Source organism: Pleurodeles waltl, chromosome 6, assembly GCF_031143425.1.
Source record: "Pleurodeles waltl isolate 20211129_DDA chromosome 6, aPleWal1.hap1.20221129, whole genome shotgun sequence".
Lineage (NCBI taxonomy): Eukaryota > Metazoa > Chordata > Amphibia > Caudata > Salamandridae > Pleurodeles > Pleurodeles waltl.
Genome location: NC_090445.1, coordinates 1,402,090,244 through 1,402,117,860, shown reverse-complemented (window position 1 = coordinate 1,402,117,860; position 27,617 = coordinate 1,402,090,244). Strand labels below are relative to the sequence as shown.

The following is a 27,617-nucleotide window of genomic DNA, read 5'->3' as shown; positions in this document are numbered from 1 at the left end:
TGAAGCAGGCAGTCGCGGTCAGGGGGAGCCTCTGGATTTCCTCTGCAGGCGTCGCTGTGGGGGCTCATGGTGGTCGTCTCTGGCTACTCACGGGCTCGCAGTCACCGGGCAGTCCTCCCTGTATTGTTAGTTTTCCGCAGGTCGAGCCGGGGGGCGTCGGGTGCAGAGTGGAAAGTCTTGCGCTTCCGGCGGGAAACTAGTGGTCTTTAAAAGTTGCTTCTTTGTTGCAAAGAGTTGCAGTTTCTTGAACAGGGCCACTGTTCTCTGGAGTTTCTTGGTCCTTTAGATGCAGGGTAGTCCTCTGAGGCTTCAGAGGTCGCTGGACCCTGTTGGATGCGTCGCTGTTGCAGTTTTCTTCGAAGTAGGGAGACGGTGGGGCTGGGGCCAAATCAGTTGTCGTCTCCGTCTTCACTGCAGGGCTTCAGGTCAGCAGTCCTTCTTCTTTAGGTTGCAGGAATCTAGTTTCCTAGGTCCTGGGGTGCCCCTAAATACTGAATTTAGGGGTGTGTTTAGGTCTGGGAGGGCAGTAGCCAATGGCTACTGTCCTGGAGGGTGGCTACACTCTCTTTGTGCCTCCTCACTGTGGGGAGGGGGGTACATCCCTAATCCTATTGGGGGAATCCTCCTTCTACAAGATGGAGGATTTCTAAAAGTAAGAGTCACCTCAGCTCAGGACACCTTAGGGGCTGTCCTGACTGGGGCGTGACTCCTCCTTGTTTTTCTCATCATCTCCTCCAGCCTTGCCGCCAAAAGTGGGGGCAGTGGCCGGAGGGGTGGGCATCTCCACTAGCTGGGATGCCCTGTGGCGCTGTAACAAAGGGGGTGAGCCTTTGAGGCTCACCGCCAGGTGTTACAGTTCATGCAGGGGGAGGTGAGAAGGCACCTCCATCCAGTACAGGCTTTCTTCCTGGCCACAGAGTGACAAAGGCACTCTCCCTATGTGGCCAGCAACATGTCTGGTGTGTGGCAGGCTGGCAAAAAATAGTCAGCCCACACTGGAAGTCGGGTAAGTTTTCAGGGGGCATCTGTAAGATGCCCTCTGGGTGTATTTTTATAATAAAGTGCACACTGGCATCAGTGTGCATTTATTGTGCTGAGAAGTTTGAGACAAACTTCCCAGTTTTCAGTGTAGCCATTATGGTGCTGTGGAGTTCGTGTTTGACAGACTCCCAGACCATATACCCTTATGGCTACCCTGCACTTACAATGTCTAAGGTTTTGCTTAGACACTGTTGGGGCATAGTGCTCATGCACATATGCCCTCACTTGTGGTATAGTGCACCCTGCCTTAGGTCTGTAATGCCTGCTAGAGGGGTAACTTACCTATGCCACAGGCAGTGTGAGGTTGGCATGGCACTCTGAGGGGAGTGCCATGTTGACTTAGTCATTTTCTCCTCATCAGCACACACAAGCTGGCAAGCAGTGTGTATGTGCTGAGTGAGGGGTCCCTAGGGTGGCATAAGACATGCTGCAGCCCTTAGAGACCTTCCCTGGCATCAGGGCCCTTGGTACCAGGGGTACCAGTTACAAGGGACTTACCTGGGTGCCAGTGTTGTGCCAATTGTGGAGACAAAGGTACAGTTTAGGGAAAGAACACTGGTGCTGGGACCTGGTTAGCAGGGTCCCAGCTCATTTCAAATCATAACTTGGCATCAGCAAAGGCAAAATGTCAAGGGGTAACCATACCAAGGAGGCATTTCCTTACAAGCTCCGATGAAATAGAACGTCTGAGAGAGAGTCAGGTGTGACTTCTGCACGTTTATAGAGAACCCCAGCGAATGCAGGAGGTCCACCGTAGTATGAAGGTGGGTGACGAGAGCCTGGGGCTTCAGAGCCTTCAATAGCCAGTCGTCGAGGTAGGGGAAGAGTAAAATCCCTAGCCAACGCAGATGAGCTGCCACCACTTTGGTGAACACCCGATGGGCACTGGTGAGACCGAAGGGGAGAATGGTAAACTGAAAGTGCTCGTGGACCACCTTGAACTACAAGTAACATCTGTGGGTGGGCAGGATAGGGATGTGAAAATACGCATCCTGCAAGTCCAGCGCTACCATCCAGTATCCTTGATCTAGGGCAGACAAGACCTGAGCAAAAGTGAGCATCTTGAATTTCTCCTTTTTGAGGAAGAGATTGATGTCCCTTAAATCCAAGATAGGGTGAAGACCCTTGTTCTTTTCTGGAATCAGAAAGTAGCTGGAATAACAACCACTGCCTACTTCTGACATTTGGACCCTTTCTATGGCTCCTCTGGCCAAGAGAGCCGTAACTTCCACGTGGAGTAAAACTAAATGATCCTCCATCAGCCGTTCTTTTATTGGAGGGATAGAGAGAGGGAAAGACTGGAAGGGAAGGGAATAGCCCTTCTGTATGATCTGCAGGACCTATTTGTCCAATGTTATGGACCACCAGTGACGGAGATGAAATGGAATCCTCCCTCCAACTGGACGGACGTGGCCTTGCAGAACCATACTAGGAGGGATTGGGAGCTGCGGAAGAGGGGGGCTGGGTGGTGGCCGACCTCTATCTAGAACCTTTGGGTCTGACGGTACCACAACTTCGTCCTCGCATGGGATGCTGTGAAGCAGGAGGACGGTGGCTAACCTGTGGTTGGCGTGGTACAGCACTCCTTACGAAGCCTCGAAAGGGGTGATAGTCAGACTGCTGGCGAGCAGGCGCTGAGAGGCCCAAGGATCTGCCCATAACTCGAGAATCTCTGAATACCTCTCAAGCACAGAGTCTGCCTTCTCACCAAAAAGACGAGAGCCATCGAAAGGCATGTCCATCAAGCTCGACTGGACAACCCCCTGAAAAGCCAGGGGAACATAGCCAGGCATTGCGTTGGAGGGCTACCGTCGATTAAATCGTTCTGCCCAGCGACTCGTTCGTGTCCAAGCCACACCTGATGGTAAACTTGGCTGCATCTCTCCCATCCTTCACAGCTTGGGTGAGAGTGTCCCATATGCCCTCCGGAACCCGGGGCAGCACTTGCGCCACTGTATCCCATAAAGTATGGGAAAAACGGCCTTATAGGCAAGAGGTGTTTACCGACCTAAATGCCAGGCTGGAGGAAGAAAACAACTTCTTTCCAAGTTGGTCCAGCCTCTTGGATTTCCTATCCGGAGGGGCGGAAGGGAAGGCACCAGGGGAAGTGGAGGCTTGGACCACCAAGCTCTCTGAGGAGGGGTGTTGGGTGAGGAAGTTAGAGTAGTTTGGAGCTGGTCTATGGCAGTGGCCGATTGCCCTCTTCTCAGAAGCCCCAGAAGGACATCTGTGAGGGCTTCACTGAAGAGTAACATCGTCTGTGATTTAGCAACCTCCGGCTGAAGCACCTAGGTCAGGAGATTAGTCTTGACTGGCATCATAGGTATGTCTAGGTCCAAGACCTCAGCTGCCCTACGCACCACCATAGCATAAGATGCCCCCCTCCTCCATAGCCACAGCGGGAGGAGAGAGTATGCCAGCATCTGGAGAAGTATCCAGTCCCCTGGCTTCCCCTAGATCCTCATAACGGTCCTGTCATGCTCCAATTCATGTTCTAGAGGGTCCTCAGACCCCTCCCAATCCTCTCCTGTGCGTGGCTGTTCTGAATAAGCCTCAGGCACTGAGCTAGACCTAATTGGCGCTGTTGAAGTCGGGATCGGCGTGGTACGATGTAGTTCCAGCTCCAGATCAGCCAGAATGAGGATGGGGCTATCACCACCAGTGGGTGCCAGTGGTGGAGGGAGCGTCGACGTCGGGCCTGGCGCCGGTTCGGATCCTGGGGTCCCCAACGGCGCCAAGGCCGAAGCCGCCAACTTCAAATCCGATGGGGCCCCTGCTGACCCCGCGGGGCCCAAAGACGATGGAGCAGCCTGCTAAAAAAAATGGCGCATAGCCTCGTAAAATTCTTTAATTTGAGCGGGGTTGCTCCGGTTGCTGGAAAGGGGGGAAGACGCAGAGTTGGCCCTGGCGACTGCTCCGCAGAGCTACACTCAGAATGTCGACGTTCCCTAGATGCCTCGTCGTCCAACAGGCGTGGCGAAGTCCGCTTGGACTTCTTCTTTTTGTGCCTCTTACCTGAATGACCCGAAGATCTCTAATGCGAGGAAGATGACTTGGGGCTCCTGGAGCAGAGCCGCGACCTCCTTCTAGAGCAGGACCCTGACCTCCTCGGAGTTGCGATAACCGAAGACAGCTGCCGGGCCGCTAGAAGTTTGCAAGATCTATTTCTCAAGGCCTTTAGAGCCATGGTCCGGCAGTCAGAACACGACTTCGTATTGTGGTCCTTCTCGAGGCACCAGAGACAAACCTGGTGTGGATCCGTGACCGACATGGTGCGATGACATGCACCACACTGTTTAAATCCAGTCTTTTGTGAAGACATTGCACAGACAATCGAAAAAATCCTTGACAACCGGTGCGGAAGAGAAATAACTGACATACGCGCGCCGGGGTGGTGCCTATGTAGAAGACCCTGATATCACAGATGGCTCCAACGACTCTGATGACGCCACACAGAGCCGGACGACGCATGTGCATCAGAACAACACTACCTGACGGCGCACGTAGGGTACTGCTCAGCAGAAAAATTCCAGATTCAAAGCTGACACCAGGGAATTCTAAGGTAAGGAATCTGCAGCTAGAAGTCTCTATCAGATGGGCAAATTTGGTACTCTCTCTGCATAAATCAGTCCACTCCAGTTCAGGAACCCCCAGTCCCTGCTCTGGCGTGCAACTGGACAATGGAAAGGGGAGTGACCACTCCCCTGTCCATCACCACCCCAGGGGTGGTGTCCAGAGCTCTTCCAGAGGGTTCCTGGGTTCTGCTATCTTGTTTCCAAGGTTGACAGGAAACTCTGGGAGCATCTGAGTGGCCAGGCCAGGCAGGTGACGTCAGAGTCCCCTCCTGATAGGTGCTTACCTGGTTAGGTGACCAATACCTCTTTCAGGGCTATTTAGGGTCTCTCGCTTTGGTGGGTCCTCAGATTCAGCCTGCAAGATTCCAGCAGGACTCCTCTGCAACTTCTGCTTCAAGTTCTGGCCTCCGGAGCTCTCACTGGAACCTCCAGGACCCGACAAGCCGCTTCCAAGAAGAAATGATTCTTCAGCAACATTGATTCCAGAGCTCCTGCCAGCTTTGAAATATTTCCCCCGCTGTGCATCCACAGAAGAACGCAACTCTTCAGCCTGCACAAGAAGAAGAAGGGATCTCCCTTGGCGTGAAGAAGTCACTCCCCTGCAACCACAGGCACCTACAACAAACGACGAATGGCTGCTTAGATCCGCTCTCCTGCTGAGCTGTGTGGATCCTGCATCACGGGTGGTGGTCCGGAGTAATCCTCTTGGTCCTCTCTGCCAGCTGTCCAACTTTGGTGGAGGTAAGCCTTTGCCTTCCCATGCAGGACAGTATCCTTGTGCACCACATCTCTTGCAGCTGCCAAGGATTCTTTGCATCTTCTCCAAGGAGATCTTCAGGCAACGTGTAGCTCCAGTCCCCAGCGCTCCATCCTGGGAAGAACAGCCTCCTGTATGGTTCTCCTGCGGCGTAGGATCCTCTTTTCTAGTGCTGCGTGGCCTTCTTCTGCGACTCATGTGTTCCCATCCTGTGGACAAGTGTGACCGCTGCCTCTGCTCCTGTAGACTCTCTGCGACAATGAGGGTCCCCTGTGACTCCCCCTCCTGGGTTGAGTCTTCCTGGACCTTGCTGGTCGCCAGGAAGCACCTCTTTTCCACTAACCGTCTGCAATCTTCCTTTCGGCGTGGGACATCTTCTGCATTCATCAGGAGCTCTTCTCCGGCTCCAGGGCTGCAGTGCTGACCTGTTCTTCATTATCGTTAACCAACTCCTGCATTCACCGCTGGGTGGGTAGTAGCTCCTCCTCCTCCTGGGCTCCATTGTGATTCTTGGACTTGGTCCCCTCTCTCCACAGGTCTTCTTTATTCAGGAATTAACCACTGGTTTTCTTGCAATCCTCTCTGGGTGTCTTATTTTTCTTCTTTTCCTCTTTTTGGGTGGTTTGGGGAAAATCCAGTGTTTTACTCCTGCATTCCTGGTCGCTGGAGGATACTGTTACTTCCCTCTGTGGATTTCTAGTACTCCCAGCTCCCCTCTACACATTTTACTTACCTAGGTGGGAGTACCTTGTTGGCATTCCATTTTTTGTATATGGTTTATGCTCCCCCTAGGGTCACTATTGGTTAATACTATGTGCACTGTTTTCTAACCTTTTCTATTCCTATTTCTGATTGCTAGTGTATATATTTAGTGTATTATTTACCTCCTAAGGGTGGGTAACCTGTCTAGTATTTTGTGGTGATTTGTTCTTTATTTTTCTACAACTGTTTTTGTTCATGTGTTTAAGTGCTGTGTGACTACAGTGGTATTGCATGAGCTTTGTATATCTCCTAGATAAGCCTTGGCTGCTCTTCCACAGCTACCTCCAGAAAACCTGGCTCAAGACACTGCCTACACTTTACTAAGAGGGGATACCTTGACATGGTATAAGGTGTAAGTACCATATGTACCCACCACACCAGGCCAGCTTCCTACACCGCCTCAGCGCAGTGATATCAGTTTCTTTTCACAACTTTCTACGCCAAAGAGCAGAGCTGTAAAGAACACTGAAATTGGTGCGCCAGAGCTAAAGCCCTGAATGGAGAAGCCCTATCCCTAGAAATCAGTTTGCAAGCAGGGAGGATGGGTGAGTTGGTAAGGAATATACAACTGGAATATGTCTTTAGCAGATGTACCGTTACCGAAGGTGAGTAACTTGTACATCTAATAGAGGCTTCTAGTTGCAGATTCCTTTCCTTTGAACAGATACGAAAGCAATGCCAACTCCTCGGAGTTGGGCTGCGAAGCAAGATCATACTAGAAAGTCCTGCAGGACCGAACTACCAAAGTAGCAGTCCCTACAGACCTGACTGCCCAGCCAGTAATGTTTAGTAAACATGTCCAGGAATGACCACGTTGCTGCCTGGCAGATATCCAGGACAGGAACTCTGAGTGCTAATGCTGTGGAAGCAGCAGTTGACCTGGTGGAATGAGTGCGCAAGCCCTCACAGGGTTGCTTCTTTGCCAAAGCGTAGCACATCTTGATGCAAAGAAGGCCCCATCTCAATATGGTAGGTTTATGCACCACCTTCCCTTTCTACACACCCACATATCCAACAAAGAGTTATTGGTCCGCCCAGAAATCTTTAGTACGATTTAGATAGAACACCTACACTCTTTTTGGGTCCAGACGGTGGAGTCTCTCCTCCTCATGAGAAGGATGTGGGGGTACGTAAAAGGAAGGCAAGGTGATGGACTGCCTACACGAAAAGGCGTAACAACCTTGGGAAGGAAGGAAGCCTTAGTGTGCAACACCACTTTCTCAGGGGCCACAGTCAAGAACAGAGGCCTTGAAGAAAGAGTTTGAAGCTCACTCACTCTGCGAGAAGAAGTGATGGCAACAAGAAAGACCGTTTTGAAAGTGAGGAGCCGTAAAGGGCAATTGTGCATCGGCTTAAAGGCAGTACACATTAAGAAAGGACAAGATTGAGGTCCCACTGAGGCATGATAAATGGAGTAGGAGGAAATAAATGGGTGAGACCTTTAAGAAATCGATTGACAATAGGAGATCTAAAAAGTGAGGGCTGATCAGGAAGCCTAAGAAAGGCCAAAATGGCTGTGAAATACCCTTTAGGGGTGCCCAAAGCAGAGCCCTGCTGGGCCAATGAAAGAATGAACAAAAGAACCTCAAAAAGAGGAGCAGAGAGGGGATTAACAGATTTGTTGGTACACCATGCAACAAATTTATGCCAATGACAGGCGTATACCGTTTTGGTAAAGGGATGCCTGGATGCCAAGATTACATCACAGACTTCAGGTGTAAGGTCAAAAGCTGTCAACTGCTGCCGCTCAAACTTCACGCATGAATGCAGAGATTGGACAGGTTCAGGTGGAGAACCGTCCCCTGCTGCTGCGAAAGAAGATCCTCTTGAAGGGGCAGTCTGAGTGGAGGATCAGTGGCCATGCTCAGTAGCTCTGGATACTATGCCCTTCGTGCCCAGTCCAGGAGCCACCAAGATTGGTCAGCCCAGGGTGGACACGTCGTCGGAGTTGCCTGGCAGTCCTCTCTGGGTCATTGAGGTGTCTCTGGACACGGGCCAGGGTGCAGAGTGATGGGGTCTCACGCTTCAGGAGTGAGGTGACAGTCCCTTTAAAGATGGTTTCTTCTTGTTGCTTTGGAAAGAGCCACTGTCCACAGGTATGTCTTGGTCCTTTATAGCTGCTGGGCAGTCCTCTGAGTCGGCAGAGGTCGTTGGGCCCGCAGGATGCGTCGCTGTTGCAGGTTCTTTGAATCCTGGAGACAGGCTGGTAGGGCTGGGGCCAAAGCAGTTGTCTCCTTCTCTGTGGGTTTTTCAGGTCAGCAGTCCTTCTTCTTGTTAGGTCATCAGGAATCTGATATCCTGGGTTCAGGGTCACCCCTAAATACTAGGGTTTAGGGTTGGAGGGCAGTAGCCAATGGCTACTGTCCTTGAGGATGGCTACACCCTCCTTGTGCCTCCTCCCTTTGGGGAGGGGGGCACATCCCTAATCCTATTGGGCTAAATCCTCGAAAGCAAGATGGAGGATTTTCTAAGGAGGTGGCCACTTCAGCTCTGGTCACCTTAGGGGTGGACCTTGCTGAAGGGGTGACTCCTCCTTGTTTTTCTCATTATCTCTCCAGACTTGCCGCCAAAAGTGGGAGCTGTGTCCGGGGGGCATGAATCTCCACTAGCTGGAGTGCCCTGTGGCATTGTAACACAAAGCCTGAGCCTTTGAGGCTCAAAGCTAGGTGTTACAGTTCCTGCAGAGGGAGATGTGAAGCACCTCCACCCAGTGCAGGCTTTGTTTCTGGCCTCAGAGAGCACAAAGGCTCTCACCCCAGGAGGTCAGAAACCCGTCTCTCAGTGGCAGGCTGGCACAGACCAGTCAGTCCTGCACTGAAGGATTGGGTAAAATACAGGGGGGCTTTATTTATAAGACCTATTGTTCTACACAGATTCTCCATTGATTTCTACCTAAAACCCGACACCTACTTCACACACTGCACCCGGCCGCCCCTGTGCCGATGAGGGTGTATTTTGTGTGCCTGTTTGTGACTCCCCCAGACTCTACAAAACCCCCCTGGTCTGCTCCCCGAGGACGCAGGGACTTACCTGCTAGCAGACTGGAACCGGAGCACCCCTAATCTCCATAGGTGGTTATTTTATTTGGGGCCTACTTTGACCTCTGCACCTGACCGGCCCAGTGTTGCTAGTGTTTGGTGTTGACTTGAACCTCCAACGGTGGGCTGCCTATGCCCCGGCGACTGAACTTGTAAGTGCTTTACTTACCTGAAAAATTAACTATTACTTACCTTCCCCAGGAACTGTTGATTTTTGCACTGTGTTCACTTTTAAAATAGCTTACTGCTATTTTTGCCAAAACTGTGTACATTATTACTGTTTTAATTCAAAGTTCCACATTTATCTATGCCAAGTACCTTACAATTTATGTACTTACTTGAATTCTGAATCTTGTGGTTCTAAAATAAATTAAGAAAATAATATTTTTCTATATAAAAACCTATTGGCCTGGAGTTAAGTCTTTGAGTGTGTGTTCTCATTTATTGCCTGCGTGTGTACAATAAATGCTCAACACTACCCTCTGATAAGCCAACTGCTGGACCACACTACTACAAAATAGAGCATTAGTAGGATCTAATTTTGCCACTATCAACCTATTTACAGAGCCAACTTCCTACAAGGGGTCACCCCGGCTCCACGGAAAACAGGGCAGCACGGAGCGGACCCAAAAGCAGGCTCTGAGGATGGAGGCCTATAGCGTCAATGCTCCTCCCGCGTCGCATCAGCCGAGCGACAGGGTGAAGTCGACGGATGACGAGATTTCTCTGACTTCTTCTTACCATGACCCAAAGACTTCGAGGAGGACGAGTGATGGTGGCTCCGCAAACGGTCTTGAAACCTTCCTCTCAAGCGAGACCAATGCTGAGTCGAGTGCCGGGTCACCATAAGCTTGAGGGACGCTCCCTCAAGGCCTTCAGGTGCACGGCTGGGGCACTCAGAGCACGACTTCGGCTCATGGTCACGCTCCAGGCATCACAAACAGACCCAATGCGGATCCGCCACCGACATCATGCGGTGACAGTCCTTGCAAGGTTTGAAGCGAGTCTTCAGGAACATCCTTGACGGACAAAGGTGTCGAAATCGGTCAAAAATTTACTTATGGTAGCTCTCTATGGATCAGCGTGTGACGGAGAAAGAAAATAAATGATGTCACTGCACTGAGACGCCGTCTACGTACTACTCCAGACATCACGTCGACTACAAAACCCACGGAGTTGACCGACACCAGCTAACAACACGCAAGGGTATTGCTTGTAGAAAAAAATCTCCAGATCCAGTCTTAAGTCTGGGGGGAAAATTGTAAGGTAAGGAATCTGCAACTAGAAGTCTCTATCAGATAGGGATTCACTGTTCACTTCAACAAAGACATAGCAGGGGCATATTTGCTCATCCCCTCACATGTAACATAATGCACCCAGGCTCTAGGGCTAGAAGGCCTGCTAGAGGGGTGACTTACATATATTGCATGCAGTTTAAAGGGGACAGGGCATACATGCTGTGTGCCATTTTGTATATTCATTTTAGGTCTGCACCAAGACACACAGCCTGCGACAGCAGCGCTGTGTGCACTCTGTGATGGGGTTCCCTGAGGGTGGTACAATTTGTGCTGCAGCCCTCAGGGGCCTTCCTTTGTTACCCTGGGCCCTAGGTACCATTTACTAGGAACTTATAGTGGTAGCTAATGGCGTGCCAATTAGGAAAAATGACTGTGCAGCTTTAGGGAAAGAGATCTGGCACTGAGGACCTGTATAGCAGGGACCCAGTGCACTTTCAATCGAAATTGCAAAAGAGGCACTTTCCTACAAATATTAAAATTGCAAATCCCACGGTAGACGGGGGAAATTGGGAGGGAGATATGGCTAATGTTCCTCTATGAAACCCTTTAGAATTTATTGATCCTAACTGATGCCACAGACAGTTGTCTGGGAGACTAAACTTTGGAAACCTATGGTGGCAGTCTGAATAAAGTGCCAACGTCAAATTTCTCTTTAAGCAGGCATTTTCCTTCTAAAAAGAACAACCAAAATTAAGGTTTCAGCCCTCCCTCTTAAGCTTATTTTTAATTTACAAATAAGCACATCAAACACTTTCTTTAGGTAGTCGTGTTAAAACACATTTGAAGGAAAGAGATGTCTGTCTAAAAAGATTGTGCAGGTATCATGTACAAGGGCAATAGTATTCAATGTTTATAAATTTACTGAATCGATCCTATGATGAGCTCGCACTTTGGAATGGACTGTTTATATTAGCACATACAAAGTCCTGAGTTTAATCATGTATTTAAGAATATTTTAAAAAATCTCACAAAGGTACCAACAACTGGTGTACTCACATACACTTGTGGATGTATGATATTGGTTCTGCTTATCGGGCTCCCGAGCTAAGAACAAATACAGAAACAATGAAACAAGGTTAGCAGTCATTAAACAATGATTTCTATCACCAGTATGTCAGTCATCCACAAAATTACTTCTAATGCTTATCTTACATTTTGCTAAGCATGCAGGCATCAACACCTCAGTAAAAAGAAAAAAGCACAAACCTACCTGGTGTGTGTGCAAACTGTTAAAAATGGAAAAATCTTGCTACATTTCATGGAAGCTCACACCAGTAATGAATAAACTAAAGTGATTTCCTCAAAAGGTTTGCAAAGGAAATGTAGGAAGCTGGCTCTGTATATACTATATCAAAATGAGATATAGTGTGCACAGAGTCCAGGGGTTCCCCAAGATGCTTGACAGAGGCAATAATAGATAATACTAATGCTCTATTTCTGGTAGTGTGGTCGAGCAGTTAGGCTTATCAGAGGGTAGTGTTAAGCATTTGTTGTACACACAAGCAATATGTGAGAACACACTCAATGACGTAACTCCAGAGCAATAGGTTTTTATATAGAAAAGTATCTTTTCTTAGTTTATTTTAGAACCACAAGATTCAAATTGCAGGTAAGGACATTAAATGTAAGGTACTTTGCATAGGTATAGTTAGAACTTTGAACCAAAACAGTAATGTACACAGTTTTTCATAAAATGGCAATAAGCTATTTTAAAAGTGGACACAGTGCACATTTCAACAGTTCCTGGGGGAGATAAGTACAGTTTAGTTAATACAGTAAGTAAAGCACTTACAAGTTCAGTCTCCGGGGCATAGGTAGCCCACCGTTGGAGGTTCAAGTCAACCCCAAACACCCAGCAACACAGGGCCAGTCAGGTGCAGATGTCAAAGAGGAGCCAAAATAACATGGGCGCCTATGGAGACACGGGTGCTCCGGTTCCAGTCTGCTTGCAGTTAAGTACCAGCGTTCTCGGGGGGCAAGTCCAGGGGGGTTTAGCAGAGCACTGGGGGGTGGGGGAGGGGGGGGCAAGAAGGCACACTAAACACACCCTCAGTGGCACAGGGCCGGCTGGGTGCAGTGGGCAAACAGGGTGTCTGGCTTGCAATAGGATTCAATGGAGGGACCCGGGGGGTCACTCAGACGTTGCAGGCAGGGCACAGCGGGGCTTCTTGGGCCAGCCACAGAGTGGGCAAGGGTGAGGGTGGCCTGCTGGTCACTGCTGCACCAGTGGTTGGATTCTCACGGGCCTGGGGGCGGTTGGTGCAGTGCTTCTCTAGGTGTCAATATCTTCGTCCCGGCAGTCGCGGTCAGGGAGGTCCTCGGGATTCCCTCTGAAGGCGGCATCATGGCGGTGCAGAAAGGTCAGCCCAGGGTGCACACGTTGTCGGAGTCACCTGGGGATCCTCTCTGGGTCCTTGGTTTGTTTGGACACGGGCCAGGGGCATCGGGTGCAGAGTGGTGGGGACTCTCGCTTCTGGTGTGAGGTGAGAGTCCCTTCAAAGATGGTATCTTCTTTCTTTGGTTGGACAGGTACGCTGTCCACAGGAGCACTTGATCCTTTGTAGTTGCAGGGCAGTCATCTGAGTCGGTAGAGGTCGCTGGGCCCGCAGGATGTGTCGCTAGGTCAGGTTCTCTGAAGTTGGAGGCAGGCCGGTAGGGCTGGGGCCAAAACAGTTGTCGTCATCCTTCTTCACTGCAGGGTTTTTCAGCTAGGCAGTCCTTCTTATTTGTAGGTCATCAGGAATCTGAAAATCCTGGGTTCAGGGTCACCCCTAAATACTAAATTTAGGGGTGTGTTAGGGGCAGTACCCAATGGCTACTGTCCTTGAGGGTGGCTACACCCTCCTTGTGCTCCCTCCCTCTGGGGAGGGGAGCACATCCCTATCCCTATTGGTCTAAATACTCCAAAACAAGATGGAGGATTTTCCAAGGAGGGCATCACTTCAGCTCTGGTCACCTTAGGGGTGGACCTGGCTGAGGGGGTGACTCCTCCTTGTTTTTCTCATTATCTCCCCGGACTTGCCGCCAAAAGTGGGGGCTGTGTCTGAGAGGCGGGTATCTCCACTAGCTGGAGTGCCCTGGGGCGCTGTAACACCAGGCTTGAGGCATTGTGGCTCACCGCCAGGTGTTACATTTCCTGCAGGGGGAGGTGTGAAGCACCTCCACCCAGGACAGGCTTTGTTCCTGGTCACAGAGTGCACAAAGGCACTCTCCCCATGGGGCCAGAAACTTCTCTGGGAGTGGCAGGCAGACAGAGACCGGTTAGCCTAGCACTAGCAGTTGGGCTGGCATGCAGGGGGCATCTCTAAGATGCCCTCTGTGTGTATTTTTCAATAAATCCCACACTGGCATTAGTGTGGGTTTATTGTGTTGAGAAGATTGATACCAAACTTTTCAGTATTCTGTGTAGCCATTATGGAACTGTGGAGGTCGTTTTTGACAAACTCTCAGACCATATACTCAGTATTGCTACCCTGCACTTACAATGTCTAAGAATTAACTTAGACACTGTAGGGGCATAGTGCTCATGCAGCTATGCCCTCACCTGTGGTATAGTGCACCCTGCCTTAGGGCTGTAAGGCATGCTAGAGGGGTGACTTACCTATGCCTACGGGCAGTGGGTTGTGCGTATGGCACTCTGAGGGAAGTGCCATGTCGACTTAGTCTTTTTCTCCCCACCAGCACACACAAGCTGTGAGGCAGTGTGCATGTGCCGAGTGAGGGGTCCCCAGGGTGGCATAGTACATGCTGCAGCCCTTAGAGACCTTCCCTGGTCACAGGACCCTTTATAAGGGACTTATCTGTGTGCCAGAGCTGTGCCAATTGTGGACACAAAGTACAGTTTTAGGGAAAGAATACTGGTGCTGGGGCCTGGGTAGCTAGGTCCCAGCACACTTTCAATCAAATCTGGCATCAACAGAAGGCAAAAAGTTAGGGGGTAACCATGCAAACAGTGGCATTTTCCTACAGGGAAAAAATGAGTAACCAAATTCAGCAGAAAAAGTTAGGGACTGAAGTGCAAAAACTAGAAAGTATGCACGGTCCTCAGATACATGCACTAGACAAACGAGTTCCTTATCTTCAGTATCATTAGTTCTGATGAATACTTCACTCATTTTGTTAATCTAGACAGGTGCCTGAGTGCATCTGGAACATTGTAACAGCAACCTGAAAGGGTGCCAAGTCAGTTCCAAGAGCAGTGCTGAATTAGCATTGACACTGGAATCAACACACACAGCCTATGTAGGCATGGCATGAATCTATGACGAACAAGTTAGTTACCCTAGGAAAGGAATTAACTGGTAGACATATTCTAGTTGCAGATTCCTTATCTTAGAATTTCCCCCAAGTGTCAGTCTGGATCCGGAGATTTTATTTCGAGCAGTGACCCTGCGCGCTCTCAACTCCACGTCAGACAATGGCGTCATGGTTGCCAGATATCAGGTTGTAGGTCGTATATGGGCGCCAGTCTGGTGCGCTGCCGTCAGTCGCATTTCACGACTTTCCACGCCATAAGAACCTTAGAATAGATACCCAAGCAATACCATCCCAGAGGAAGGTCTGCAAACCAAGCTCATACTAGGAAGTCCTGCAGGACCGAACAGGCAAAATACCCATCCTTTCGGACCTGACTGTCCAGGCAGTAGTGTTTGGTAAAGATGTGCAAGGATGTCCAGGACTGAAACTCCGTGGGCTAATGCAGTGGTTGCAGCTGTAGGCCTGGTAGAATGAGCGTTCAAACCCTCCAGGGGTTGATTTTTAGCCAATTGTAGCAAATTTTAATGCAGAGAACAATCCATCTAGAGGTGGTTCTCTTTTGCACTGCCCAACCTTTCTTTGCACCCACATAACCCACAAAGAGTTGATCATCCACCAGGATCTCTTTGGTATGATCAAGATAGCATGCCAATGCTCTTTTTGGGTCTAGGTGATGGAGTCTCTCCTATTTCTTGGAAGGATGTAGTGGTGCGTAAAAAAAGGCAAAGGGATGGATTGGCATACATGAAAGGGTGTGACCACTTTAGGTAGAAACGAAACCCTGGAATGAAGCATAACCTTGTCAGGATGGATGGAGATGAAAGGTGGCTTAGAGGAAAGAACCAGCAGCTCACTCAATCTGCAGGCAGAGGTGATGGCTACAAGGCAGAATGTCTTCAGATTAAAGAGCTGAAGTGGACAGTTGTGGAGTGGCTCAAAAGGTGCATACATCAGAGACGTAAGAACTAAGTTTAAATCTCATTGGGGTACTATGAACGGAGAAGGAGGAAACAGATGGGTAAGACCCTTTCTTCCAGCAATGGGCGATTTAAACAAGGCGGGGTGGTCAGGGAATCTAAGGAAAGCAGAGATGGCAGACAAATAACCCTTAAGAGTGCCTAGAGCAGAGCCCTACTGGGCCAGAGAAAGAACAAACAAAAGAACCTCAGAAAGAGGAGCAGAGAGGAGGTCAGCAGACTTGTCTGTACGCCATACCACAAATTTGTTCCAACAACAGGCGTATGCCGTTTTGGTGGAGGGACGCCTGGCTGCCAAGATAACATCACAGACATTGGGCAGAATGTCAAAAGCTGCTGCCAAACAATCTCCACCCAAGAAGGCAGAGACTGCACAGGCTGAGGTTGAGAACCATTCCCTGCTCCTGCGACAGAAGATCCTCACGAACGGGCAGTCTCATTGGAGAACGATTGACGGCTGAGTTTGTCCACTCTGGCGTTCAAAAAGCCTGCTAGATGTTGAACCACCAGGGATATGCCCTGATGTTCCAGCCTTGTCCAGAGGAGCAGTGCCTCCTGACAATTGGTCCACGAGCCCACCCTGCCATGCTTGCTGTAGTACCACATGGCAGTGGTGTTGTCTGTGAACAACTGCAGCACTTTCCCTTTGAGAGAGGGAAGGAATGCTTTCAATGCTAGCCTGATCTCCCTGAGCTCTGAAAGACTGATATGGAGCTCAGGCTCCACCGGAGACTAGACGCCTCTGATCTCCGCCTCTTCCATGTGGCTACCCCATCCCAGGAGTGACACATCTGCCACTACAGTCAGATCAGGATGGGGGAAGAGAAAGGGATCTGCCTCAACAGCTGCTCAAAAGCCACCACTGCAGATCTTGCGCAGTCCCCTCTGAGATCTGAACCATGTCGGAGAGATTCCACTGATACTGTGCTCACTGGAAATTCACATTCCACTGCAGAGCCCACAAGTCAGCTGGCATGTGTCACCAGCAGGATGCAGGAGGCCATGAAGCCCAGCAGTCTCAGAGTCAGTCTCACCAAAATCCAGGATAGAGACTAAAACATTGGTGTAGGAAGGTGCTTCTTTTGGCATAGTTACCTCCCCACTTTTTGCCTGATGTTGATGCTAACATGACTGAGTATCTGCTGGGATCCCACTAACCAGGCCCAAGTACCAGTGTTCTTTCCCTAAAATGTATTATGGTTTCCACAATTAGCACACCCCTGGCACACAGCTAGCTCCCTTGTAAAAGGTACCAGTGGTACCAAGGGCTCTCTGGCCCGAAAGGGTCCCAAGGGCTGCAGCATGTATTATGCCACCCCACAGGGCACCACACCACACATATGCACACTGCCAGCCCTGTGTGCTGGTGGTGAGTAAAAAATAAAGTCAAAACGGCATCCCTCTCTGAGTTCCATGCCCACAAAGCATGGCCTGTGGCATAGTTAAGTCACCCTTCTAGCAGGCCTTACAGCCCTAAGGCAGGGTGCACTATACCACAGGTGAGGGCATCGCTGCATGAGTAATATGCCCCTACAGGGTCAAGTCCATTCTTAGACATTGTAAGTGCAGTGTGGCCATATTAAGTCCATGGGTCAGGAGCTTGTCATTACGAACTCCACAGCTCCATGATGACTTCACTGAAGACTGAAGTTTGATTTCAAACTTCTCAGCACAATAAGCCCACACTATTAGACCCGGTTTCCTGGGCACCAGGGCACCCAGGTGCTGCCCTGCTCTAATCGCATCAACTGGAGTGTCCCCCACTGGTGTCCTGGGGCCTCAGTACTAGTGGACCCAAAACTGGATAACCAAGTACTCCTTTCCAGCACTTGACTCACTCAGGTTAGCGAGGCAGAGCAGTCCAAGGCTTACTAATGGAGGTGAGGTGGGTTTAGACATTCAGAATACAGAGTACACTGTACTACCATCTAATAAGACCAATGTCCAGTCAGAGCTTTACGTTTTAAAAAGAAAAGTATTTTAATACACATAAGAGAAATATACCACACATAAAACTAGGATAAACAGTGAAAACCAGACATCTCTACAACCCACTGGGCCAGAGTTCTGACCCCAAACAGTATTATAGCACCTAGACACCAAACACTATACAAACACAGTTAGCATGTAGACACACAATTAGCATTACATATTACAGACCATGTTGCACAGGGTTGCTCTCATTAGCTAGGGCAAGGATAACAATCCTTGTATGGTTATGGTGTAGTTTCAGCATATGATGTGAAGTCAAATGTTCCAGATCAGCCAATGAACCCATCACCCAAAGAACAGAAGTGCCCTCCCTTCCTTAGAATGGACACCACTCTGTGGGCGTCATGGATCTGATCTGGGCAGCTGTAGGAAGGTATTAGCTGGCCAGAGTGCCAGCACATCCTGGTACCCCCATGTATCACGAAGAGAAAGGTAGGGGGGCCTGTACCACAGGACACACTTCCCCAGCTACAGATTGTAACTACATATCCCAGGCTCCAACGGGGAAGGTGTCTGGGCAGAAGTGACCTCACCTTCAAAGGCTTGGTGGAATCAAGTTTCCCTGTCTCCTTCAGTTGATGTGCTGCAAGCTTCCTTATCCTGAGCAGGTGTTTGCAATTCCCTTGTCTTCCAAACCGATGCTGCTCCACTCGACAAAGCCCCACAAACAGCTGGTCCTCTGCATCTGCATTCAGGTTGCTGATTGATCCTTTTGCTCGTTCACAGCTGGCAAATTCCTTCACAGCAGAATCCATCCATCACAGAGAAAACTCAAAGTTCTGATGCGATGAGCAAGCTTCCTTGTCTTTACACTGTGGGCCCAGAGCTGGCTTCTGTAGATGAGTGTTAGAACCAAAGACCAGTATTGAACAACCACTGACCACCGAGGCCAGACTTCTATCACCTCTGATTGATAGGCTGATCCAATCAGAGGGTCTGCTACTTTTGAATCCTGGGTGCCCCCCCGATCATGAGGCCTATCTGTGTCATGCTCACTGCGGGTATATAACATGTGTAGGATGAGTTACTGGGCTTCAGGACAGGCTTGTGGTATCAACCCAGGCTATTCTCCAGAGAGGAATTTTAAATAACTCGAGACCAGGAGGTACTAACCATCATCCCTCCTAGCAGAGTTAGGGGAGCTAAAAACAGATAAGAGCAAGTGTCTATCCCAACCCACCAAGCTTCTCCATGTAATCGGGAGGGGCACAGGAGAGCTGGAATGTCAAGTAGAACAACTCAGCTCACATTAAACACAATTGCTCACCTCACCTTTCTCTCCTAGGAAGCCTACTGGCTCTCAAACACACACCTCAGGTAGACAAAGGCAACAGGACCACAGGCAACGAAGACTGCACAGACTTGATCAGGAGGGTAGCTAATAGCCCCTCTCACCAAGGGTACAAGGATACAGGTATCCCCGACTGTAGATGTATTGCTGGCACCACTGTCGTCTACCACTGCCTTGGTAGAGAGGGCAGTAGCCACTCTGTGAAATAGGGGTGCACTATGCATGCCCTCCCTGGACTTCAGAGCTAAGCTCTAGGGTCACAGTCCATGTGTACAGGAAGATCCTCTGTGGACATACATGTTTGTCATGTTCACTGAGGTAGTGATGCAGACAACTTAGAGTAGCCTTTAAGTGACTTGCCTGTAGATCACCATAAGGCAGGGGATGCATGCATTAGGAAACTGGCACTTGTTGCAGTTACCCCCTACTTTGTACCTGATATTGATGCTAACATGACAGAGTGTGCTGGGATCCTGCTAACCAGGCCCCAGTGCCAGTGTTCTTTCCCTAGAAACCTGTCATTGTTTCCACATTTAGCACACCTCTGGCACACAGATAAGTCCCTTGTAAAAGGTACCAGTGGTACTAAGGGCTCTGTGACCAGGGAGGGTCCCTAAGGGCTGCAGCATGTGTTGTGCCACCGCAACTGAAAACCTGCACACTGCCATTGCAGATTGTGTGTGTTGGTGGGGAGAAAAAGGCAAAGTCGACATGGCATCCCCCTCAGGGTGCCATAACCACAAAACACTGCCTGTGGCATAGGTAAGTCACCCCTCTAGCAGGCCTTATAGTCCTAAGACAGGGTGCACTATACCACAGTAAGGGCATAGCTGCATGAGCAATATGCCCCTACAGTGTCTTAGTCCATTGCTAGACATTGTATGTGCAGAGTGGCCATATTAAGTATATGGTCTGGGAGTGTCTCATTTCGAACTCCATAGTTCCATAACGGCTTCACTGAAACCTGGGAAGTTTGGTAAAAAAAAAATGTCTCAGCAGAATAAACCCCCACTGATGCCAGTGTGGGATTTATAAAAAAAAATGCACACAGACAGTATCTTAGGACTGACTGGTCTGTGCCAGCCTGCCACTAGCAGACAAGTTTCTGAACCCATGGGGTGAGGGCCTTTGTGCTCTCTGAGGCCAGAAGCAAGGCCTGCTCTGGGTGGAGGTGCTTCACATTTCTCCCCTCCAGGAACTATAACACCTGGCAGTGAGCCTAAAAGGCTCAGGCCTCGGGTTACAGTGCCCCAGGGCACTCCAGCTAGTGGAGAAGACGGCCCCCAGGACAAAGCCCCCACTCTTGGCCACTAGTTCGGCGGGATACTTAAGAAAAACAAGGAGGAGTGACCACTTCAGCTGGGACCACCCCTAAGGTGTCCAGAGCTGAAGCGAACCCCTCCCTGCAGAATCTTCCATCTTGGTTTGGAGGACAGGGATCATTAGGGAGAGGAACATGCCCCTCTTTGCAAAGGGAGTGGACACAAGGAGGGTGTAGGCACCCTCAGGGACAGTAGCCATTGGATACTGCCCTCTGACCCCCTATAACACCCCTAAATCTTGTATTTGAGGGCTTACCAGAACCCAGCTCACCAGACTCCTGGCGACCTAACAAGAAGAAGGACTGCTAAGCTGAAACCCCCAGCAGAGAAGAAGGGAGACAACTGCTTTGGCCCCAGCCCCACCGGCCTGCCTCTTGCTTCAAAGAACCTGCAAAAGACCAACAACACGTCCAGCTGGACCAGCGACCTCTATCAAACTCCAGAGGACTGCCCTGCACCCAAAGAGACCAAGAACTCCTGAGGACAGTGGCTCTGTCTAAGAAAAACCTACAACCAAGGACTCCCACCTCACTCCAGATGCGCGAGTCTTGCCCCCTGTGCAACAGACGCCCACAGCCCGTGTCCAGGTGGTCAACCCAGCAAAAGAGGATCTCCAGGCAATTGCAAGCTAGTGCCCACCCTCGGATGACCTGTCCATCCCTCCACGACGACACCTGCAGACGGAATTCTGAGGACCCCCCTGACCGCGAAGCTCCGGATGAAAATATCCAACGTCTAAATACACACTGCATCCGCAGCCCCCAGGCCTTGGAGAATCCGACCCATGGTGCCTCTATGTCCAGCAGGTGGCCCTCCTCCCTGTCCGACCGGGGGTGTGCCCGAAACACCCCCCTGGACCTCGCCTGCAGCCTCTGAGTGATCCCTGCGGTCTCCTCGTAGACCAACATTGAAAACCCAATATCCTGTGGGCACCCTGCACCGGCCGCCCTCTGCCACTGAGTGTGTAAGTCTGGTGCCTACTTGTGGCCTCTTCATAGCTCTTCTAATCCCCACTGGTCTGCCCTCCGAGGCGCGGGTACTTACCTGCAGGCAGGCCTGATTCCAAGTACCCCCGTCGCCATAGGAGCCAACGTTAGAATTGCTCAACTTCGACCTCTGCACCCGGCCGACCCCGTGTTGCTGGTGGTGGGTGTTTGGGGTTAACTTGACCGGTGGACTTCCTAAAACCCGGAGACTTAAATTGTAAGTGTTGTACTTACCAGTAAAACAATCTAACATTTTTTTCCCCCAGGAACTGTTTTTGAAAATTGGACCAAGTGTCCATTTTTAAAACAGATTATTGCCAATAATTCTAAAACGGAATTACTTACCTATCTCAAACAAAGTATTGTCGATACTTGTGTGAAATATGAAAACTTTTTAAGGTACTTACCTGCAACTTGAATCTTGTGGTTCTAAAAATAAATTAAGAAAATATATTTTTTGCTACATATAAATCATTGGTCTAGAGTTAAGTCACTGAGTGTGTGCTTCTTCTACTGTCTGTGTGTACAATAAATACTTTGCACTACCCTCTGATAAGCCTAACTGCTCGACCACACTACCACAAGAAAGAGCATTCGTATTATCTACTTTAGCCTCTGTTAAGCCTCTGGGGAACCCCTGGACTCTGTGCACACTATATGTCACTTTGACATAGTATATACAGAGCCAGCTTCCTACACACGCCCTCCAGAGACATGCAGAAGACTTACTGTCTCAACACACACCGATGCCAGTGTTGGTTTTATTGTAAAATGCACGAGTGCATTTTAGAGATGCCCCCTGTATTTTATGAAACCCTTTAGTGCAGGACTGACCAGTCTGCGCTAGCCTGCTACTATCAGACAAGTTTCTGAGCCCATGGGGTGAGTACCTTTGTGCTCTCTGGGGTCAGAAACAAAGCCTGCTCTGGGTGGAGATGCTTCACACCTCCCTCTGCAGGAACTGTAACACTTGGTGGTGAGCCTCAAAGCTTCAGGCCTCCAGTTACAGTGCTATCAGGGCACTCCAGATAGTGTAGATGCCCGTACCCCGGTGCAAGTCCCACTTTTGGCAACAGTCTGGCAGGAAAATTAGGAAAAACAAGGAGTGACCACTTCACCTAGGACCACCCCTAAGGTGTCCAGAGCTGAAGCGACCCCTCCCTCCTAGCAGAATCCACCATCTTGGTTTTGAAGAGAGGGACCAATAGGGATAGGAATGTGCCTCCCTCCCCAAAGGAAGTGGACACAGGAAGGATGTAGCCACACTCAGGGTGCAACCTCCTCTTCCTTGGAAATAGGTGTTGCAAGGCTGGGGAGGGGTAGCCTCCCCACCCCACCGGCTTGCTTTGAAGGGCACATTTGGCTCCCTCCTTGCACAATCAGCTTTGCACCAGTCCCGGGCCCCCCTGTTCCCTGCTCTGGCCCAAAACTAAACAAAGGAAAGGGGAGTGACCACTCCCCTATCCATCACCACCCCAGGGGAGGTGCCCAGAGCTCCTCCAGGTGGCCACTTGATTCTACTGTCTTGAAACCAAGACGGGCAGAGCCCCTGGGAGCATATGAGTGGTCTGGTTAGGCAGATCACGTCAGTTACCCCCTCTGATAGGTGGTCACCCTGCAAAGTGACCAAGCCCCTTTTTGGGCTAGTTAGGGACTCCCTTGCAGGTGGTCCTCCAGATTTGGCATTCAAGACTCCACCAGGACTCCTCTGCAACAACCTTTTCTGCTTCTGGCCACCGGAACTGCTGCTGGACTTCACAGGAACCGAACAAGACTACAACACCAAGACAACCTTGCCCTGCAACATTGTTTCCGTGGCTCCTGTCAGCACTTTCCAACATTTCCACTGCTGTGCATCCTCTGCGGTCGGCAAGACTTCAGTTGCACCAACGATGCAAGAAGGAATCTCCCTTGGAGTGAAGGAATCACTCCCCTGCATATGCAGGCAATGACGTCTGGCTGCTGAGATCTGCTGTCCTCTGGATGTACGAAGATTCTCTAACACAGGTCGTGGTTCCGAGGGTTCCTCCAGATCCTCTTTGCCTTCTGTTCAACTTGGGAGGCGGTGAGCCCTTTTCTCTTCCTTCAGGATAGAATCCCTGTGCACTGCGATTGTTGCAGCAAACAAGGCTTGTTGACTCCTGCTCAGAGGAATGTTCTGGCTCCAAATAGCCCCAGCCCTCAGCACTCTACCTCTACAAGGATAGTCTCATCTTTGCTGCTCCAGTGACGTGGGACTCCTCTTCAGGTGTGCTGCCTGGACCTCACTGTGACTTTCTGTGCCTGCTGCCAGTGGGTTGCTAGAGGGGGATCCAACTGTTTCTGCTAGCTCTCCTGTCTTTCATAGGGTCAGCCCGGACTACCCTCCAAGGATCGAGTCCCCAGGCCATTGCTGGTCCTCTCCAGCCCTGCAAATCTTCTTCAGCTCCAACTTTCATTTGCTTGTGCTTGTTGGTGTTCCTCCTGACCACTAACCCGCCTGCTACCCGACGACCTGCGAGGGACAGCTTCTGGACTTCACAGCTGGACCTCACCCATCACCCTCATCCCGGATTTACACCCACAGAAGTTTGGGCATTGTCTGCTGCCCCGCCTGGACACTTCTGTGTGGACTGGACTCTGTCCCCTTCTTTTACAGATCCTCTTCATCTGGAATCCACTGTTGGGGTCCACCAGTCTGGTCCTATGGGACAACCAGGTAACTTGCCTCTGCTCTCCTGGTCGCTGGGGTCTTCTAGGTACTCACCTATTGAGGTTCCACACTCTCCCAGTTCTTGGCTAAATGCTCCATATTCCCTGGTGGGGGACCCATTCTCGCATCCTACTATTTTCGTATATGGTTTGACCGTCCTATAGAACCCTTGCTATTTCTAATGTTTCTATGCTAATTCCTAGTACTTACCTGTGTATATTTTGCGTGTACTTACCTCCAGAGAAGGTGGATTGCCTATAGTATTCTAGTTCTGTGATGCTATAATGAATCACCTTTATTTCTGCAACACTGTGTGACTACTGTGGTATTGCAAGTGCTTTACACTCCTCCTAGATAAGTCTTGGCTGCTCACCACAGCTACCACTAGAGAGAACTAGCTTCCTAGACACTTTAACACACACTAATAAGGGTTGCGTGGACTTGGTATAACGTGCCAACACCATACCACAAAGGTGTCCACCATACACCAAGGCTAGCCTTCTACATCCTCCACAGGAGAATCTGCTTTGTCCGCAAAGATGTGAGTCCCGTCAAAGGACGTCCATAAAGGACGGGACATCACCTGAAAAGCCTGTATCCCCTAACCAAGCATGGCAATGAATAGTGGCATTAGTGCCACTGCTCACCCATGGAATCTGTGGTATCCCAGCCACAGCGGATTGTGAACTTGGCAGCATCATGGCCATACTGTATGGACTGGGTCAATTCAAAGCAAAGGTCTTCCAGTACACGTGGGAGGATATGAGACACCAAATCCCAGAGAGCGTGGGATTAGAGGCTCAGCAGGCAACTGCCACTGACCAACCAGAGGGCCAAACTAGTAGAAGGAAACCTTGTCTTCACGAAGGTCTCCCCTCTCTTGAACTCCCTTTCGAGCTCATAGTAGATGGCAAAGTGTTACGATTTGTCTTACTTGTAGAAGCCTGCACCACTGAGCTCATAGGAGTGAGGTGCTGAGATAAAAGGCGGGGTTGCCAAGGGTAGCGATTTACTGGAAAATCAGAGCAAGGTTTGGCCTAGACCCTGAAAAGGGTGTCAGTGAGTGCCTCAGTAAAAGACAGCCGGGGCTCGGTATTGGTTTGCCTTAGGTGGAGGTCTAGTGTTAGGACATTAGTTTTGAGCTCTATGGTGGGGTGCTGGAGGTAAAGAACTTCGGCTGCTCTCTGCATGACTAACACAAAGGAGGCACTTTCCTCAGTGGAAAGACCTGGTGTTGAGATGAGGCAGGAATCATGTGAGTTGTCAAGACCACTGGCATTCTGGAAGACATCATACCAATTCTTTTTGTGGTAGGGCTAGCAATCTTTAAAGCCTACACCATAGTCATTATCAGGGTTGTCCCAAATAAGGATGTAGTTATGAGACCTGCCTTGAGGAAGTGTGACACTGAGCAGATCATATGGGAAAGGCTGTGGTTCAACAGAAAATGTGCGGTTTTGGTCAAAGTGGCACCAACTTGGAAGTCAGAGAGCACAGTTGGCACCTCATCCTCCGGCATCAACAGTCAGCATTGGCTTAGACGCTCCGGAACTGACATGGGTCTTGGAGCCAGAGATGGAATAGATGCGGGCCCCAGAAGAGGCCCAGTGAAAGATCTGGAGGGTCAAACTGGTGCAGAGAGCGAATCATCTGGCAGTACTCTAGATGGAGGACCTCTCAGCTCCTTGGGTACCGCAGGCCAACCAGCCAGTTTGAAATGGGTTCATAGAATCACAGCATGGCCTCACAGAACTCTTGGCTCTGCCTCTATGTCATGGATGGCTCTGGAAACTTAGGTTGTGCCAGAACAAGTTGCGGTATGACCTCTGACGTCGACTGACTTTGGGAACAAGATCGAAAGGCATGGAGATGTTCTTGCGACTTCCCAAGTATAGGAGAGTGGTGGGAAGGGGCCAAGTTACTTGGAGTTTGTAATGTTTTTTCTTACACTTACCTGAAGATTTGTACCACAATAGCAAGTGACCCTGGGATTGTCTGGTGCGACTTCTGCACCAGAAAGAGGACTGAGACTGGCCCTTGGACTTGGACCGGTCTCAACACGGAGTCTACCGATGCTTGGCTACATATAGCTTCGCTGTGCGGTCTCAAATGTCTTTGGAGTTCAATTATTGTGGTTACTGCAGGCCTTGTAGTCATGGCTCGAACCAGGGCACTACAGGCAAACCGGATGAGGTTCTGTCACAGCCATTTGTTTGTGACAGTCCTTACAAGATTTCAACCATGTGGCCTTGGGAGGTGACATGTCCATTGCACACTGTAAAATGTGGAGTATAAGGGTCTTGAAAGAGACCAGAGGTAGCACTGGATTCACATTTGGTGGAATGGAAAAAATGAAATGAAGACAACTCGCGGAGTGGTGCCTATGTTGGCTCCACACATCATTTAGTGAGCAGAAGGTGTCTTGATGTAGCCACACATCGCCACATACAGGCGCACAGAAGTACTACTCAAAAGTGTACAGATCCAATCGGACACCTGAAGAAGAAAGGTGAGGAGTCTATAGTTACAAGTCTCTATCGGAAGTTGTTAATTTTGTTGACGCTTCTCGAGGGGTGGAGTGAGGATTGCTGAAGAGCTACTGTAGGAATCTGACTCTCTATGCAGAGGCAAATGTAGATAGGACTAATGCTCTATTTGGTGGTACTGGGGGTGAGCAGTTAGGCTTACTAGAGGGTAGTGCTAGCATTTGTTGTACTCACTGAAGCAATAAAAGAGACACGCACTCAAATAATAAATCTGTGATGTAAGGAAATGCCTCCTTGGCATGGTTACCCCCTAACGTTTTGCCTTTGCTGATGCTAAGTTTTGATTGAAAGTGTGCTGGGACCCTGCTTAGCAGGCCCCAACACCAGTGTTCTTTCCCTAAACTGTACCTTTGTCTCCACAATTGGCACAACCCTGGCACTCAGGTAAGTCCCTTGTAAATGGTACCCCTGGTACCAAGGACCCGGATGCCAGGGAAGGTCTCTAAGGGCTGCAGCAGGTCTTATGCCACCCTGGGCACCCCTCACTCAGCATACACACACTGCCTCACAGCTTGTGTGTGCTGGTGGGGAGAAAATGACTAAGTCGACATGGCATTCCCCTCAGAGTGCCATGCCAACCTCACACTGCCTGTGGCATAGGTAAGTCATCCCTCCAGCAGGCCTTAGAGCCCTAAGGCAGGGTGCACTATACCACAGGTGAGGGCATATGTGCATGAGCACTATGGCCCTACAGTGTCTAAGCAAAACCTTTAGACATTGTAAGTGCAGGGTAGCCATAAGAGTATATGGTCTGGGAGTTTGTCAAACATGAACTCCACAGTTAAATAATGGCTACACTAAAAACTGGGAAGTTTGGTATTAAACATCTCAGCACAATAAATGCACACTGATGCCAGTGTGCAATTTATTGTACCATACACCCAGAGGACATCTTAGAGATGCCCCCTGAATACCAATCAGACTTCTAGTGTAGGCTGACCAGTTTCTGCCAGCCTGTCACACACCAGACATGTTGCTGGCCACATGGGGAGAGTACCTTTGTCACTCTGTGGCCAGGAATAAAGCCTGTACTGGGTGGAGGTGCTTCTCACCTCCCCCTGCAGGAACTGTAACACCTGGCGG

The 27,617-nt window shown here is 49.9% G+C and overlaps 1 protein-coding gene across 2 annotated transcripts in view; it reads right to left on the bottom strand.

Moving 5' to 3' along the window:
- The window catches only part of VPS13D (vacuolar protein sorting 13 homolog D), a 2,230,750-nt gene that overhangs the window by 1,082,846 nt on the left and 1,120,287 nt on the right, over nucleotides 1-27,617 (bottom strand). For both annotated transcript variants that reach the window (XM_069240741.1, XM_069240742.1), the window contains one exon: nucleotides 11,468-11,515. In XM_069240741.1, coding sequence (XP_069096842.1) covers nucleotides 11,468-11,515 — 48 coding nt within the window. The remainder of the gene's footprint in view (nucleotides 1-11,467; nucleotides 11,516-27,617) is intronic.